At 34.4% G+C, this 18,826-nt stretch overlaps 6 protein-coding genes and 2 non-coding genes across 8 annotated transcripts; 4 read left to right on the forward strand and 4 right to left on the reverse strand.

Moving 5' to 3' along the window:
- Nucleotides 1-28: 28 nt before the first annotated feature.
- On the forward strand, nt 29-3,718 carry NAEGRDRAFT_81189 (WD40 domain-containing protein; the record flags this gene model as incomplete). The annotated part of the gene is made up of 1 exon (XM_002672395.1): nt 29-3,718. The coding sequence occupies one exon, from the start codon at nt 29-31 to the stop codon at nt 3,698-3,700; it is 3,672 nt and encodes a 1,223-aa protein (XP_002672441.1). The 3' UTR covers nt 3,701-3,718.
- Nucleotides 3,719-3,771: 53 nt separating this feature from the next.
- On the reverse strand, nt 3,772-3,845 carry NAEGRDRAFT_t587. The gene has a single exon. It is a non-coding gene; the product is annotated as a tRNA-OTHER (tRNA).
- A 367-nt stretch (nt 3,846-4,212) lies between these two features.
- Nucleotides 4,213-7,659, reverse strand: NAEGRDRAFT_72391 (uncharacterized protein; the record flags this gene model as incomplete). The annotated part of the gene is made up of 3 exons (XM_002672466.1): nt 4,213-4,492; nt 4,543-6,630; nt 6,671-7,659. The coding sequence occupies 3 exons, from the start codon at nt 7,657-7,659 to the stop codon at nt 4,213-4,215; spliced, it is 3,357 nt and encodes a 1,118-aa protein (XP_002672512.1).
- A 1,863-nt stretch (nt 7,660-9,522) lies between these two features.
- NAEGRDRAFT_72392 (uncharacterized protein) lies at nt 9,523-10,344 on the reverse strand (the record flags this gene model as incomplete). Its single annotated transcript, XM_002672467.1, has 2 exons — nt 9,523-9,785; nt 9,828-10,344. The coding sequence occupies 2 exons, from the start codon at nt 10,342-10,344 to the stop codon at nt 9,523-9,525; spliced, it is 780 nt and encodes a 259-aa protein (XP_002672513.1).
- Nucleotides 10,345-10,580: 236 nt separating this feature from the next.
- Nucleotides 10,581-10,654, forward strand: NAEGRDRAFT_t581. The gene has a single exon. It is a non-coding gene; the product is annotated as a tRNA-Ile (tRNA).
- Nucleotides 10,655-11,375: 721 nt separating this feature from the next.
- Nucleotides 11,376-15,215, reverse strand: NAEGRDRAFT_72393 (uncharacterized protein; the record flags this gene model as incomplete). Its single annotated transcript, XM_002672468.1, has 3 exons — nt 11,376-13,871; nt 13,918-14,237; nt 14,300-15,215. The coding sequence occupies 3 exons, from the start codon at nt 15,213-15,215 to the stop codon at nt 11,376-11,378; spliced, it is 3,732 nt and encodes a 1,243-aa protein (XP_002672514.1).
- Nucleotides 15,216-15,864: 649 nt separating this feature from the next.
- Nucleotides 15,865-16,902, forward strand: NAEGRDRAFT_52181 (uncharacterized protein; the record flags this gene model as incomplete). Its single annotated transcript, XM_002672396.1, has 1 exon — nt 15,865-16,902. The coding sequence occupies one exon, from the start codon at nt 15,865-15,867 to the stop codon at nt 16,900-16,902; it is 1,038 nt and encodes a 345-aa protein (XP_002672442.1).
- Nucleotides 16,903-17,390: 488 nt separating this feature from the next.
- NAEGRDRAFT_52182 (uncharacterized protein) lies at nt 17,391-18,320 on the forward strand (the record flags this gene model as incomplete). The annotated part of the gene is made up of 1 exon (XM_002672397.1): nt 17,391-18,320. One exon carries the CDS (start codon nt 17,391-17,393, stop codon nt 18,318-18,320), a length of 930 nt encoding a protein of 309 aa, XP_002672443.1.
- Between the last annotated feature and the right edge of the window lie 506 nt (nt 18,321-18,826).

Raw genomic sequence — 18,826 nt, forward strand, 5'->3', positions numbered from 1 at the left:
TAAAAAAAACTTAAAAAAATCAAAAAAAATGTTTTTAAAACAATGGCTCAATAATAAGAGGAGCAACTCGATGAGTACATCATCGTCATCGGGATCTATTAGTAATATGGTGAATACCAACAATAATCAGACAACAAATCCGAATAACAGTTACTCATCAGGGCTGGATAATTTGGGATTTTTAGATCAGCAAACATCACCCAATTCGCCTCCATCCTCCTCCTCATCACAATTTACCACATCCTCCCAATCACCAACTTCCAATAATCAAAACAAAGGAGTTTCAGGAGTTGTTGGTGATCAATCTCCTCTCCTTTTCAATCCTCCGAATAATAATAGCACAATTAATAATGAAAAATCAACAATTATGAACACGTCCACTTACTATACCTACACTGTCCAATCAGAAGAGGGTCTCCCTTCCATGGCCCAACATCACCATTTAGATGATGTTTCATCATCGGATGAGAATTTTCAATCACCACGAATGGTTCCTCTTCATGTCAATACTACACCTTCTTCATCAAACAATCATCATCAACACTCTGCATCGAGAATGATGCAACCGAATAGAGACTCACCACTGATTCATCCCCACCATCATGCCATTCGTGTCTTTCCCTATGATTTACGAAAATTCAATAATAATCAACAACAACAACACATTTCTCATCATCAATATTCACAATTATCAACAACACCAAATCAACAACAACATGGCAGTGAAGAATTAGCAGTATCAGTCTCTCCAATTCCTTCCAACCTGATGATGAATATACCAGAGATTGGATTAAGTCCAATCACTTCAGGACCCAACAAACTTCTCAATTCTCCACATTCACCAATTGATGATGATCATAATAATGGTGGTGGAATTTCACCAAAGAGTGATGAAGAAGTTTCTGTCTCTCTCTTCTCAGGGGATATTTCCAAGGCAGTTCATGATGAGTATTATCCATCACCACAAAAGCTTTCGGCCTCTCGGTTGTTACCTTCTGAACCACCATCACCAACTGCAACGACCACTAGGCTGGGTGATTCATTCAATAGTCAAATGCATTCACCATCTGTACGTTCGACAGCTTCAAATGTTTCCACTTCGAGAAGGAGAGCCAACAGTAACAGTTCAAACATTTCATCAACAATGTCCTTCCAGAATCCACAACAAAATGCTCCATTTATTGTCTATTCTTTGAAGAATCAATCATTGGGATTTATGAATACTGCCATTTCACATCATTGTTCGAATAGAAATGCCAATCATCACACCCATAATTTGTGTGAGGAGTGTACAAATTGTAATATTGCAAGAAATCATACTAGTCCATTTTCTGAAGTGTCAGTCATTAATATGATTGATCCAAATTCATCTCTTGGTATTGGAGAAGTGAATAATATTAATAAGGTTATATTATTGTACGATAGAAATGTAAATTTAGATACAAGTTATGCTTGTTTGACTCCATACTTTTTCAATTATTGGAATTATGCTAATTTTTGTAATAGAAATGGAGAGGAGGTTGGAATTCCGAGAATACCTCCACATCAATACTTTTCCCTGAATGAGGAATTTATGTTTTATAGATGCAGACCTTTGAAAGTTGCTCCTAATAATATGGTTAGCTCTCCAATGCTGACATGCTATGAGGATGGTAGAATTTCAGTGTGGGATGCTACCAATTCTAAACGAGTGGCCAACCTGAACGGTCACAGATTGACAATTACTTGTGCAGTACCAATTTTTGCTCAGGGAACTCTCATTTCTCAATCATCAGAAGATTCCAATCTCTATTTCCAATATACACCATTTGCTCAATTCTTATTGACTGGATCTGGAGATAAGTCCATTAAATTGTGGGATATTTCAGCAATTTGGAGCACATCAGGTCAGGCACCTACATTCAATCTGAATCCAGTGAGAACCATGAACATTCACGAATCGAGTGTTAGATGTATTGAACTACTCAATGATGGATCCCCAAGATTTTGCTCTGCCTCCAATGATGGTAAAATTTGTTTGTGGAATTGGTTCACTGGAGAGCTCCTCCAAGTGATCAATAGAAGAGAGGATGGATGCATTTCCAATATGTTTATCATGAATTCCATGTTTTACAATGATATGTCATTCATTGAAAGGACGAACAATACCATCGTTTCAACATGCTCCAACAAGCCAGATTTATTCATCTATGATTTTGAAAAGATTGAAGATGTTATTGAGGAATCACCAACTATAACCGATGATTCGTCTAGCAATGACTTTTTCTACAAGTTAATTGATGAAGAATTGGTACCTTCAGCAACAACAGAGCCAAGTAGTAGTGCATCCGTAGTAACACAACCACCTATTACATCCAACAAACCAAAAAATATCATTTCCAGTCTAAAGATTCTCAATATTTTCTCAATGCCTTCCACTTCATCAAATGCTGATAACATTTCACAAAAATCAGATAATTCCTCTCATTCATCCATGACTCAATCAATGAATCAATCGATGAACCAATCGCCAAACCAATCTAATCCAACCCTTCCTGCTAAACAGTCAGAGTTTGATTACATTATTAGCACTGTAAATAATTTTGGAGAATTAACCTTTTGGAAAACAGCTCAGATCGATTCTGAAGCTAAATGGAACAAGTTGTGCTCTTGCAAGAAGATTCGTGAAATTTTGGAATCCAAATACTCATCAAACGAACTCACCTATCAAGCATGTATTCAGTTGGTGGTGAATAATCACTTCTTGTTGGTTTCTCTCGCAAACCACTTGTTCATTTTCGATATTGCTGACATTCTCATGCACACAGAAGGTAATCAGGAATGTAAATTCTTATTGGAACAGGCAGAGGCTCACTCATCCACCATCACTACCATGTGTACTCTTCATTATGGTCATATTATTGCCACTGGTGCAGAGGATGGCACGATTCGATTATGGGACACTGGCAAACTGTTGATATCTAATAATCCATACGTACCAACTCCAAATCCAGAAACTGCCTCAACAACAGCCAGCAGTATTTTACATCCTATTGAAAGTATTTTTATTGGAACAAGTAAGAATGTACAAACAGCATTTTTGAGAAATATTGCCACATTACAAATGCACAGCCAAGCAATTGTCTCTCTACAATCACTCAATGAATATGCATTTATTAGTGTGGCAAAGGGTGAACCATTTGCCTTAATGTGGAAAGATTCGAGAATGGAGAAGAAGCTCAGAGGATATTACGCATTCCATTATGGATTAGGAAATACTGACATGCTCAGTAGTGGATCAGCCGGAGGATACAATGTGCCAAACATGCTCTCACTCATGCTTGGTGAGAATAATAGTGTTGCTACAGCACTCAATGTGACACCATTTGCCTATCTCAGTATGGTTAATAATAGACAAAGAAGTAATAGTGGTATGAGAAAGGTTCAATCTGTGATTGGATTCAAGAATCCAGGATATGGTAAAGCACTATCACCGAAGAGTTCCAGTACTGAGGATTTGACAGTCAATACGCAAAGAGAAAAGGCAGCTATGAGGGCATTTACTACTGATGATGAAAGATTGAACAAGGATGATGAAGCTTCTGAGGCTTTAGAATCTCAACAACAGGATGATTACTGTGAAACGTGTACAAGTGAAGTTTCAACTCCTGTACAACATTCACGTACAGACACGGTAGATAGTGAAAAACTTTTAGAATAAACCAATTCATAATGGAATATTTTGGCCTTTGAAAACATGATTTTAGTTGAGAAAAGAGCAAAAATTCAGATACCCTCCACCAGGAGTTGAACCTGGATCTTGCGAATGAGCCAGTCGCATATTCTAACCATTGAACCACAGAGGGAATTAATGAAACAACCAAAAATTCTCAAAATCACAATCTGGAATTGTACAACAAAACTATTTACTGATGCATTTATTTTGAAACACAAAACATCGAAATTAGAGGAAGCTTTTCAAAAGATCAAAAATCGATGCCAAGTTATGTCTACTGTTAAAGAATTGGCAAACAATGAAAATTTTATCAATGATACCAAGTCCATAATTAACTCCTTATTTTGCAGTAGGTCTTTAACTGTTTTTTTGCTTCCTTATTTTGTCAGTTCTTTATTGGTGAATATTTGTACAAGTTGCCTTTTGAAAAAAAAATAGGAAAAAAGTAAAGGATTTACTGAAAACAAACTAAAAATAATAAATAAACTATTTTCTGATTATTTGAAGTAAGGCATTTGGAGAATCTGCCTTGCACTTGGACGAGTTTCCTGATTCCTGTCCAACATTTTAATCACAATTTCCATTAATTCATTCGAATATTGTTGTTCAGCTTCCATTTGCTTTGTGAGAATTGACACAGCATTTGCTGATTGATTTCCCATCAACAAGTTTCCAATAGAAATTGTTTCATCCTTTGTCATGATCTGATAAATTGAAACTCCCAATGAGAAAATATCGGTATTGAAAGAATAACAACTTCCCAATGCAATTTCAGGACTATTTCAATATCATGGTCAATTAAGTTGTGAAATTTAACATTTGCTTACCTCATAAAAAGTGGAGTTCCAGCATAGGAATGACCTTTCATTTCTTGATGCTTTTTAGCTAAGCCAAAATCAGCCAAAACAACTTCAATATCATTTCCAGAAAGATTTCGAATAAAAATATTTGAAGGTTTGATGTCTCTGTGAATGATTGATAATTCTGAATGGACATAGTCAAGAGCACTCAGTACTTGTTTCATTATCTTTCGAATAATATCTTCAGAACATGTTTCTTTCTTTGTAAATCTTGTCAAATCGCCATTTTCAAAATAATCCATATCCATACAAAGTAAATTATCTTTTGTAATGAAATAATCATTGATTATCAAAATATTTGGATGTCTAATATTACTAAATTGTGATGCCTCTTTCATAATCGTATTCAAATCTGTAAATGATTCAAATTTCACAAACTTGACAGCTTTGATTTTGTTTCCACATTTGGTATCTGTCACTTTGAATACACTTCCAAATGCACCTTGTCCAATTCTGACCATATTAATATATCTTGAAAGGACATCTTCATTATCTGACACATTGGATCCCATAGACGATGAAATAATTACAGAACTGGATGGGAAGTCTGACATTTCAACAATTGTGGCATTTGCTATTTCATTTCTCTTCACTGCCTTCTTCTTCTTCATAGATAGTAGAATGATAACCACCACAACAATTATCACTATTATTAAGCCAATTCCAACAATTGGAATCACAATTGCAACCACCAAAACAGTTGTTGATTGATCGTTGGCTAAATTATCGAGTGAAGATCTTTCACAAAATTGACCATCGAAACCAGTAATACAGTTACAAATATCCAATCCAACACAACTTCCCTTTCCATTACAACTTTTTGAATCTGAAGAACTAGTTCCATTACAAGTGATTGGTTGACATTTGTCACCATAGAAACCACTCAAGCAATCGCATGTATTATTGAAAGAATTGAATTGTGCTCCTCCTTCACAAACAGGATATAGCTTTCTAATTAGTGAAGTTACACCATTGGTTGACACTGTTTCAAGAAAAAGAGTTTCGTCCGATTTCTCATTTACATCAATAGTATAACCAAAACCAATAAAACTTGTTTCCACTCCCTTCAGGTCTCCATTGAAATAGGTACTCTGCTCTCTTGGTTTTCCTGCAATGGTCACTAACAATCCAGTTTTTTTCACATACTTTCTAATAATATTATTACCAGAATCCAATATAATTATATCACCATTCTCTTTCACATAAAATGACTTAATTTGAGACAATTTAGACGAAACAGCAGGTAGATTATCACCACTATATCCATCAGTCCCAGTTCCAACAATACTCTTCAAATAGAACGAACCATTCTGAAGTCGTTCCAAAACTCGAATGGTGTTTGCTGTGCAAAAGTAATGCAGGTCATCACTAATGGAATGAGAGGAACCAATGACACCAATTCGTTTGTCATTTTCTACAATGATTCCATCTTCAGATTCGAAAGGTGAATTGAGTGGATTCCAAAAGAATACACGAATCATACCTGAACTCTTTTCAATCTTTCCAAAAAAATCTGGATAACAAATGTAAATATCGCCATTCTTGGGATTTACAGAAAGACCTTTAGTACTTTGCTTTCCCAATGGAGAATTCAAAGCTGGAATGTCAGGAATCACTGTTCCACATTCCTTTCCTGCCACTTTCTGATATTTCAATGTTTTTGGATCAATTTGAATAATTCTGCAATAATCTGCAACATAAATCATATTATCATAGAGAGAGAATACCATTTTAACATCAACTCTTGGAAAAAGTGCAAACATAAAGGAATCTAAAAGTACTAAAGAAAAGGAAAGGAAAGGTTTGACAGCTGGCAATAGAGAGGTAATTTCACCAGTTTTCTCATCATACTTCTTCAATACATTCTTATCTATTATATAGATTAGATTTTGATTTGGATCTCTGCAAAAGGAATTCATGTCCATACCAAGTAAGTTTGAGCTAGGATTGCTGCCAACTATAGTTTTGGCAATTCCATCAACTATTGTGTAAATGTAGGATGATACTGTCGCAATGTAAATGACTCCATTATGTGCATAAATTGAATTAATCGACCTTTTAAGGTTTCGAATAAAAAATTTTCAAAGAAACTTACATTGCTGATTGAGTGGCATTAACATTCTCACCACTATATCCATCAAAATCAACATAAGTTCCAGAATATGTACCTCCATCAATTCCACCAACCTTTCTTAAACTAAGATCATCCAAATTTGCTTCATAAATTCTGTAACCATTCGCAACATAAATCTTTCCATATATGGAATCATAGGCAACACGTGAAATTGAAACTGGAAATTCAATCCAGTCCGAAGATTGATTTTTCCATTCCACTTTTATAAGTATTCCAGATGAAATATAATATAAAGTATTGTTTAGGATGGAAAACTCATTTACACTGTACTCAATCTTACTTGAATCTTGTAAAGTTTCGTTTTGATATTTGTAAATGCCATCTGAACTCACAAATCCAATGTACATTGTGCCATTATCAAAGGAATTTCCAAAACCAGTAATAGAGCTAATTGGATTACTGTAATTAATTTGGAAATATCTCATCCTTAATGTATCCAAATTAAGAACGTGTAAATCGTGGTATCCAGAAATAACCAAATCTCCATTTGGAAAGCAAAATAAACTTAAAATTGATTTGAAAGTTCTCGTTGGTGAAGTTTCTGTTTTCAATTTTGAACTCACTCCAAAGACAGTCTTGATTAGTCCATCTATTTTCGAAACCTTTCTAATAATCAAATGTTGTTCCACAAAATAAAGTTCATCATTATATATGAATGGTTTGTACAATACATTGACTTGTGAAATCTCAAATCTTGGCAAGTCCTCTCCATAGGGATGATTAATGAATCCACCACTGAATGTTGACACAATCTTATTGGAAACATCAATCTTTCGAATACAATTATTGGATTTGTCCACAAGATAGACCATTGTATTTTTCACAATCAAAGAACCAGGTTCATAAAATCGAACATTCGAATAAGAATTAACTAAATCATCTCCTTCATATCCAAACGAATCTTTTTCACCAATTATTGTTTTGGTTGAACTATCAATTAAAGAATTCATTTGTAGAAAATGTGAATTGGACGACGAGGTCCAAATTTCATTATTGGACGAAACAAATATTCCATTTCTAATAATTATGGGATAGTCAATGTGGTAGACTTAAACAGAAAGTTCATTTTCTGAATCAGCAAAGGACCTTCTTATCCAGCAAAGGCCCCTCTCATCCAGCAAGTCACCAACCAATAAAACACCGAATAATGCTTTTTCAGCAAATAACTCCTTCTTAATTTCATAAATTACTGATTTAGCAAAGCTTTCTTAATTATCCAAAGATTTGTTCCATTGCAGCAAATTCAATAAAGAAGAATATAAAGTGCTGATTTATTCTAAACCTGATTATTACGGATTAACAACTTTTATATATTTTGATGTATACATATTATAGTTGCTGTTACTATTAACTTAAGCATTGTGGCTTCAAGTTGGCAAACTGTAACAACAATCTAAGGACGTGAAAAATATTCAAAAGTGTATTCTTCATAACAAAACATAATCTAAATTAGTATCAACATCTTTATTTGAGTTGTTTTATTTGCCATGTGATCCGACTATAAAAGTGACTGTATATGAAGAATCCACCTTAATTTGTAATTTTTTGTTCTGCAACAGCAAATCAACGGAAAATATTAATGAAAAGACATCATGTACTAATTTACTATGTTATTTGATGAAATCAAGTGGAGAATGCATAAAACAGATTTTGATACAAGAAAACACAATGATGATAATAAAAATATAATTTTATTTAATTATTGAAATAATTCAAGGTGGAAAATCAGCAAGATTTCCGACCTTGAAATTTACCTTGTTGGAAAATTCACCATTAGTGAATTTTATTGATGGTTCGATGATGATGACCATTAAGATATTTACCATAATGATCGGAAATGAACTTGTTGATGATATTGATGATAAAAGATATGATGAAGAGAAAATTCCACAACTCTATGAATACTAAGTGGAAAAATTCCAACTCTCTTGATGGTGATATTAGACATCCCTACTAATGATACTATGTTGTTGAAATTCTATCATCATGATGAAAATATATGGTGAATGATGAATACACCACCAACAAGGTAAAAACTCAAAATATCCAAAAACTATTATTCGGAGTGTTGTTGATGATGTATTTGAATAGTACTATTCGAAGAAAGTTTGGAAGATGATGAAGTACATGTTGAGTTATTGCATATGTATAATTTCAAAATATACATGAAGCAAACTTGATGAAATGAGAAGATGAATTCCTGCTATTGATACTGGTGATACTATAGAGTATTGCCAACAATCCCTAATTGAAGAAATTCCTAATGAACAAGTAAATCTGCTGATGAGGATGATATTATGTGAAATTTGAAATTTCACCCAATAACAAGTACTAACAGAGACTCCACTTGCTTAAATTACTATTAATACAATAATAAATATACTGTGATGATGAACTCCGGCTTAATGATGATGTTTGGAAGTGTGAAATTTCCGATGATAGAAAACCACTATAATTCATTCCGAGAAGAAGCACCACCATAAAATATTACTATTATTACTATTGGTGAGATGTAGCCCAGCCACTATAATTGAAGTATTCCAAAATGATGATGAGTTGATTGAAATAAATACCAGTGATGATGTAGAGGTATTTTTTTTACTTTCTTCAATTGCTAAATGGGAACAATTTCGTGGCTTATTCAGTAAAATTTTGCCAATTTACTGTTTATTTGCTGATTAAGTATGCGCGGATTCAGTAAAAATGATAAGCACATGGCTTGCTGAAACAGACCATCCTTTGCTGTTTTTTTTGAAAAATTTGCTGAAAAAGTACTACGCATAGTCAATTAGTTTGAGTTTCTGAAAAAACACTTACAACTTGGTTTCAAGTTCTGAAATTGCTATCCTTCGATATTTACCATTCTTATCAATGGATTTGACTCTTTCGTCATCTGTGAAATAAACAGTGTCATCTTTCCCATTCGAAACTACATGAATATTCTTTGGAGATCGAAGAATTATTGAATTGGCCTCAACATTATCGTACGATCCATCTAGATATCCATTTCCACCAGCGATTGTTGTCAAAATCTTGCTGCCAATGTCATATTTCTTTATCACGTTATTTCCAGAATCTTTTGACATGTTTCAAAGAAATTTAGAAATATTTAACTTACCTGCAATGTAGAGTATGTTATTATTGGAAACATACACTCCCAATGGTTTGTTGAATGCAAAAGGTAGAGAAGAAACCAAATTCGTCTCAGCAGAAACTAGACGAATCTTATCATTATTCGTGTCAGCAATCCACAAATCACCATTAATCGCCACACTCAACGAAGAAGGTGAATTAAACAAGGTTTGTTTCACATCATATCCATCCTGATTAAAACCAAGTCCTAACCCTCCAAAAACAATCATACTTTCGTTTGGAAAAATCTTGAAAATTAATCCTCTCACACAATCAGACACGAAAATTTCATCATTATTTCCAGAGCAGATGCCACATGGAGCTTTTAGAAAGGCATGTTTGGCAGTGAATGTTCTGTCAACATCTTGACCATTGCCTTTGTATCCTGTTAGTGTTTGTAGTTGGTAAGTTTCGGCTGCTTTAGTTTGAAAGAATTTGTCTGAACTGCTTTGAAAGAGAAGAAACAGTAAACAGAGCAGTATCATCAATGTGTTTAGTTGCATTTTTTTGAAAAGTTTCTCCTTGTTGACAATCCTGACACACATCAAACTCCTCTGATTGAGAGCTAGTTGATGACTTTTAGCATAATCTTGCAATAATAGAAATTCCCCGATTCCAACTAGAATAGTTATAATGGAATCTTCAGGAGTTGGAGTTGTGGTTCCAATTTGTGGGTATAAAAATAACTTGGTTTACTACTCAACTGCGTGACAAAAGTTTTTTTTTCAAATTAATACTTCCCTTTGTAGTTCAATGGTTAGAACGTGCGACTGATCCACTCGCAAGATTCAGGTTCAACTCCTGGCAGAGGGTTCCTGAATTTTGGTCTTCCTAAGATGCTAGAGACATTAATAAACACCTTTTATTTTGAAGGGTTTTCTATCAGCAATTCCAATATTTGTTCTTCTCCAATGATTCGAATATAAATGTTATTAGAAACTTGAGCAACCCTCTGACTTGTTCAAGTTCTTGCCAATTACTATGAGTGCCCATTCACCATGTTCAAGCCAACTTCCATACTATCCATTATGTTAAATAGACCACCTGCCACCTGTCATCCAAATCAAAAACAAAAAAAAATGGTCAGCATTTACAGATTCTTTATGAATTGTCTTTTACTCTTTATTGGTGTCGTCTTTCCACCATTTGGTTTCCCACTTGTCATTGGTGAACATGTTCATGATGTCAATACTAGATATAAATATTGGGGATTGAATATTCTCTTGACTATTTGTTTGTGGCTTCCTGGAGTTATTCACTTCTTGTACTATTGGATTAAATCAGGTCATTTCTGTGCTGATTAAATTGTTTAGAATAACGTTTCGAATAAATATTTCTGTTTGAATTGATGATGAAAAATTGCAAGTATGTGATGACAAGTTAAACGGCTACATATGTTTTGGGTGTTGATTCTAAAAAAGGTCATTTAGTTGGCGCCATTCTGTGAAATTTTCCTTCACATTCACTTTGCCTTTGTTTCCAATACTGTTTTTCATTCGATAGAAACAATTTACCATTTATTTAATCAAATTTACTACTTTTTAATGGTCAATGGATCATAATCTGGATTCAATGAGCTTCCACAAGTAGCCACTTTTCCAAAATAGGAAAATTCAGAACTAGCCATTCCAGGAATCATCAAATCATCACTTTTTACAACTTGAATCGTATCAACATGGAAAGTTCTCAATATTGTTGATGGTTCTGTCAAACTAAATCTCAACTTTTTGAGTGAAAATGAACTTGTTGTAAACTCAGAAATTGGAATTCTTACTCGTGCTGTTGTATTGTCAATCTTGTAATTTAAAACGTGCTCCTTCTTTACAATTACTTGTTTACCGAAAGCAGTTACTGAAATATTGAGTGGTCCATAATTATCTGAAACTCTAACAAAGAATTCGAAATGAGAATAGGCAGCACCGCTCAAACCATTAGTTCTTTCAAGATAGACATCACCACTTCCCATAATCATCTTGATTGCATTACCACATAATCCTCCTTCTCCATTAACTTCATAGGAAGCATCTCCATTTCCAGTAACAGTCGAGAATGAATTCAAATTGTCTGTGAAGAAGGCATTTCCAAAAGTTCCGTAATTGACACATGAATCTGTGGCATTGGCTATTGGAGGAGGTAAGGCACATGTCGAAGTAGTCGAATTACTGCAATATAATTGAGCTCTCAAATGTCCAGTTGGATTTTGAGTGGTTGACAATTTGACAAACATTTGACCTTTCAATAGAGCTACTTGTTCTTGATAAGATAAATCAAGGAGGAAACGACTGACACCATAAGGGGATATTGGATTATCCAATCCTGGATGGATAATTCTCTCTTGAGTACCGACAGCTCCAATTCCAACTGAAATTTCAGTGGCGATTAAATTCAAATTGTGGAAAACTGTGAAATCTAAAAGTTTTGCTTTGAAATCCCAAAATGCAAAGACTTTTCCTGAGCCATTTGAGCCAATGAGGGATGAGTTGACTGCTTTTTGTTGGCAGACTTCTAAATTTCCAACAAATCGATCTTCCTTCATTAAGGTATTGTAAACTAATTTGGAAGAAGTTGGATTACCAAATTTAGATGGAGCACAGTTATTGTTTGGACAAGTTGCAACAATTCTAATCAAACCAACACTATGATAATCAGAAAATGGGTAAACATTCTCAAAATCATCTCTTGGCACTCTATTTTGTAACTTGACATATAAATGCTCAGTTGTCTGATTGTAATATGCCAATTCATTTGGTGAAACCATGACCTCAGCCAATGAACTTGCCCAAGTCACAGGATACGTATTCGAACTTCCACTTTCTGACCAAGTTATCTTGAAATCTGTCTTATTTGGATACTGAATTGCCAACACAATCCAATCATAGTTGACTGCATTTTTCAAGCTGACGGACAAATCTCTCGGAGTTGGATGATCATTTGGCCATCTCAGTCCATAAAATCCTCTATTAAGCAAGTTATATTGTATTACCCATGTGTTATCATTACCTCCTGGGCTTCCATTGGATGGTCCTTGAATATTTCTCAATTGGTCAACCACGTACATTCTTGGTGTGATGATATTTGCGTTTTTCAATTCAGGTTGTGCAACTCCTTTGGATGAGGTAGTATTGTATGTTGTAAACTCGTTATTTCCGACCCTGAGTTGAACGAACATTTCACCAGTTGCGGGACAACCATAAGCACTCCAATCACTATTCGAAACACAACCAGAAAAGGCGTTCAATGGATCTTGACCAACAATCCAACCTCCACTTGGAAAACCACTAATACTTCCATCCAAATCTGCCCAAATTCCCATTCTCTGGTTATCATATGGAGTATTATTCAAGGCATAGAACTTGTTAGAATTAATAAAGGTCAACCCAAAGAGTTTGTTAACTGCTGATTCCAATTGTTTACGAGAACGATGAGAAACTGCACCAGAGGCCTTATATGCATCTGGAATAAAGTTAATAAATGTGCAATTGTAAAGTAATTGAGGACCGTCGTCTTCATAAACTTCGTAACCACGAATGATCAACTCATCACTTGCATAGAGTTGAGGACGAGTTCTACCACCAACGTCAACCTTTGATCTGAAACTTGAATCGCCTACATTAGAGGTCTCACCAATCATGATAGAGTTTCTTGTAATAGTTGGTCCCTTTGGTGCAGTAATTTGTACGTTATTGTCAAATGCCAAAAAGTTTTCCAAATAAAGAACTCCTCCCTTAACCCAAGCTCCATAATCTCTATTCTTGTAAGCAGTAAAACGGAAGAATGAAGCTGACCCATTCAATGGGTAGTATCCCTCAGTTTCTAATGTACCATCAGAAAGCAACATTTCATCAATCCACAATCCAGTAATTGAGCTGTGAGCAACGTTATCTTCGAATGGAGCCATTGCTGTTCTTCTTGGATTGAAATCTTGACCTGCATAGATGGTAGCACTCATTCCAACAGGGAAAACTGGGAAAGAGAGCCAGAATCCGAACTTACCACCCACAGCAACGTTTCCAATAAAGGTATTGTTTGGCTTTTTTATGGTTGACTAAAAAATTGTAAAGAACTTTCAAACTTACATTTGTAATCCAATAGACACTAGCATCACAATCCGATGGAATAATTTGTAATTGATCAGCATCTCCAACCGGATTCACTTTTACGCCTAAATTATTTCTAAATTCATTTCCAAATTCGGAACCATCTTCCAAATAAAAAGCATGACCTGTAATATTGAAACAGATATTGTTTTTCACGAGAATGTTTCTAGAATCATGAATGACGATGCATCTTTGATAACTATTCCAAATGGCATTGTTTGCAATCATGAATTGAGTGGAAATTTGTTTGCTTGTGTCTTTTAACAAGTGAAGATGTAATCCGTATCTTCCCATTAAACCTAAATATGAATAAACATTTAGATTTAGAGTTGAAATTAACTGGAAATTATTCGAAACTTACCTTTTTGACCAACATTTCTCAACTCAACTCCAACAAACTGAAATTGCTTAACCAATCTAACAATCAAATGAGATCCAAAACTGGATGCATCACTTGAATCATCTCCCTTAAACACAATTCTTCTGGTCAACAATGCAACTTCTGAAAATGTGTAATCTTTACCAACGTGTGTGAAATTTAGCGGACTTTCCAATGTCAATGTCAAACCATCAGCTGAAATTGCCTTAATAGTAGCTTTTTCATTTTGATCTGGAAAAGCAACACCTCTTTGCCAATTTCTGGAAGTGTCATTCATTATCTTGAAATCAACAACTTCACCATAATCAGTTGAAGTTAGCAAAATGTCATCGCCAACACTCCACATGCCAGTGACAGATTCTTTCAATGTGATAGAGCTGGTATTCTTGAGTGCAGTAGCATTAAGACGTGTCCATGCCTTATCATTAATCAATTGTCCAACAACTTGAACAGTGGCACCTGTCAAAAATGCAATTCCCTTATTTCCTAAATTAGCATTATCATATGGATCAGTACCAAGTGTATTTTCAGTAGATCTAGGACCATAAAATGTAATGGTAATCTTCTTATAGATAGGACATGAAGTACTTCCCATAATAAACGAAGCATTTCCTTCAACTCTAATGTGATTGACGTTAATATTCATGAATTTGTTGTCAAAGATTAAAGATCCACCACTTTGGACTGTGATTGAGCCATACTTGACTGGTGGGGAGGTTTTGATTAATACTTTCTGACCTGAAGTGATTACAATGGCAGATTCAGCGACTGTGTAATTAGAAAGTGAACTAAAGTCGACTAAACCTGATTGACCGTAAGGACATGCTTGACCATTGGCAAAACCAAACCAACACGCGCTAATAACAAGAAGCGATGCTAATAAAGCTAGTAATTTCATTTTTTTTACAATGATAAGCTCTTCAAGTTCCATTACTTGCTCTATTTATTTGTTGACTAGTGACAGATGTTAACTGGATTTTACGTACTGGAAGAGGAACAACTTTTTAGAACTGACCAGTTTGGGGGTTGAACAGAGTTTTTCTTTTGAGTGAACTCCCATTGTCAAGCTACCCAACAGTCCAATCAATAATTTTCCATTCCAATAAGACAGTTCTCATTTCGAACTAAATGATTCGAATAAGAGGTTACATGATTTCACACAATTACAATCCTTTTGTAAAGATTTACAGTTTCTAACATTCAACCAATACCCATCTTCGTTTCAATTATCTCTCTAGAGTCCAAACATCCAACCTAAACTATTCTAAAACTAATTCCCAAGTTCATTACAAAAAAATGGGACAAACACAACACACTGCCATTCCACCATCCAATTCTTCACCACCACCACCACCAGAAAATGAACATCACAACATACAACAATTAATTATCAACAACAAGATGAATGGGCCGAAAGAATTTTACTCGTCGGATTGAGAAGAAGTGGAAAGACACTCTTTCTTCAAACCTTGTGTCCTGATACAGTTTTATATAAAGATTTATTAGAATCTGTGAGTGGGAAAGTATTGCAACATATTCTGAAAGCAATGATGATTCATAATGTTGAGGAAAAATTATTAGAATTGATGAAAATTGTGAAAATGTTTGATGAGGATGGAGAGAAAATTTCCAAGAATTTGCAAACTTTTGTTGAATTGTACGTGAGAAGTAATTCATTACCTGCTGAGAGACCTATTTCTTTTGTGGAATTATTGTTGGATTTGTGGAAGTTTCGAATATTTGCAGAGTTTTATTATGAGAATATGGATAGATTTTATTTTAATGAAAATTTGGAATTGTTTGTTGACAAGATGAGAATGCATCGAGAGGATGGAATACTTTTTGATCCACTTCGAATAATTTCAAAGGAAACTCTTGGATTTACAGCAGCTGTCAAGAAATTGGATAACAATTCCATTACTATAATTGAAAATAGAGGAACAAGACCTGATACAAATCTGAATGCCAAAAAGGTATTAGTGTTAACTGTTTCCCTGGTAGATTGCATGATTTCTGTAAAGGATGAAAGCAATTTACTGAACTTGACAACATTCACTTCATATCCAAACTCCAAATTCGATTCTGCACTTTCCTTCTTTGAAGATATTGCCAAAAGCAGAGCATTGAAAGATTTCCAACAAAACACTCGTGTCTGTATCCTCTTTACAAAAGCAGATTTACTAATGAAACGATTGGAAAAATTCGAAACCTTTCCACGACATGAAAAGGAAGAATGTAAAACAATCCAGAGAAATGAAATTTCAAATTTGAGAAATTTCTTCATGGAACGAAATGTCATTAATTATGTAGTGAATGAATTTTATGAAATTTTACGGAAATCTGGAATGGAAAGTATTGAATTTGATTATCACATTATTAATGCATTGAATGAGGAGGAAGTGAATCGTGCATTTGAACTCATTGTAAAACCACTCAATCAACGAGGAGTTTCGAAACATTATCTTTCTCCATGCCTTTACAGACCTTTAGAATACATTCCAATACAATTGTACAATAATCTTAACAATCAATACCTCACTGATGTTGTCATTATTACAAATCCATCAAGAAACCAATCATTCTAATTGACAAGCTAATGACAAATACTTCCAAAAAGTTTAGTCTCAACTTTCCAATAATCGACACTAACCAAAACTAAACTCAAATCTTCAGAGTCTATTAAAGGAAATTGCAATAAATGAAACTCAACACTTTCCCCAAAAGACATCCAAAGTAAATTACCATCAAATTTAATATGTGAAATTGTCACAGCAGGAAAGAACCATTGGTGAGTTAATTTGACATTGAGCAGATCAATACTGTTAAATACTCTTCCTTTGTAAAGAGTTGGAGGATGTGGACAAGTTGCTAGTCGCCATTGAAAAGACACAACCATAAAGTCAACCAACATGCCAAGTGTCAATAATTAAAATAGAAAGGTGCCAGTTACGAAAGCCATTTTTACATATTTGAGGTGAAGTGCGAGGTCTGCAAGCCGTTGCGTCATTATCAAACAATTTAACATTCAAAAAAAAAAGATTAATTTCACACGAAACGAAACTATTCGAAACCAATGGTCGCTTACTTTGCTTCATTAGCTTCGTTAGATAACAATTTCGAAGATTTACGACCACGTAGACCTACCAAGGTTTCTCCCAGATCTTCCACAAGCTCTTCTCCAAGAAATAATGCTGGGGAACATTCGCCAACGAGCCAAGATTCGTCCGACATTCTTCAACTTTCTCCAACAACAAGTATGACGAAATTACCAGTAGAAAGGACTCGTTCACATTCGAATAGTGGTAACAGTACCTATTCTTCATCTTCAGTTTCGTCGAGTGGGTCTCAGAGTGTTAGACGAAACTCACCATTAGAAAGTCCACAACCTCTGGAAAGGTCGATTCGTGAAATGGCAAGAAATTATGTGATCAATATTGAAAAGTTCCTGTCTACCAATAATCATGATGAAAATGAGAGCTTTTCAGAGTTTCTCAAGTCTGAATGTAATTTGGCCCCTTTAGAATTTTATCAGAAAGTAACCGAATTCACGACTAAACCGGAAAAGAAGGAATTGGCACGTTATTTGATAAAGAATTATATCAAGGAAAGAAGTAATAGTGAAATTAATATTGCAAATAATGTGAGAGAAGTCATTTTGAAGGAATATAAGGAATGCAAGCACAACAATAGTCAAGTTTCGTCTAATATTTTCGAAAAGGCCTGTAATGAAGTTAAACTGTCGCTCAAGAATGACAGTTTCACAAGATTTGTTGCCAGTGAACAATTCAGCAAGTTAATTTTGAAGAAATTCAATCAAGCAAACAAATCACTAGATTCGAATAATTCTACAGAAATATTGGAATCCATTTTCGAATCAATTGGTTCTCTCTCCCCACTTTCCTCTCCTAAATTCTCTGCTCATTCTCATCCTCAAAATATTGTAAACAAATCTTTGGATACTATTGCAAACTCTCAAATTATTGTAACTCCTCCAAATGAGTAATTTACTTTCCAATAAGATTATTAGAATTGATAACAAGATGGAATTATAGAACTATAGCAATGCGAGTAATTGAAAAAGTGACAGAATTGTTCACTATTTCTAAAATTGTAAACTAATTTTTCAATTAAAATATTTTTGAAATTAATTTTTTTATGGTTCAATTAATGGTTAATATCTCACAGGTTGAAACTTGAAACAAAGTCTAGAGATATACACTCCAAACCAATTAACAAAGTTGATGAGATTACAAAGATTGATCAAATTTGTTTAAGAAATGTGCTAAACGTGGATTAAAGTTCATCTATATCATTACTGTTCACCTTAATAAGACTTGCATGAACATCTCAAATAACAAAGATTCTTTCTTCCTTACCAAGGCAATTTAAGATCCAATTCTAAGGTTCAGATTCAATCTCTACGAACACTTTTAAAGTCCATTTTAAGGTTGCCACGTTCCGAAAAACAATTAAAAAAAATCTCATCAACATAAAAAGCCTTAACGTTTT

The sequence above is a fragment of the Naegleria gruberi genome (genome assembly GCF_000004985.1).
Source record: "Naegleria gruberi genomic scaffold NAEGRscaffold_53, whole genome shotgun sequence".
Lineage (NCBI taxonomy): Eukaryota > Heterolobosea > Eutetramitea > Acrasida > Naegleriidae > Naegleria > Naegleria gruberi.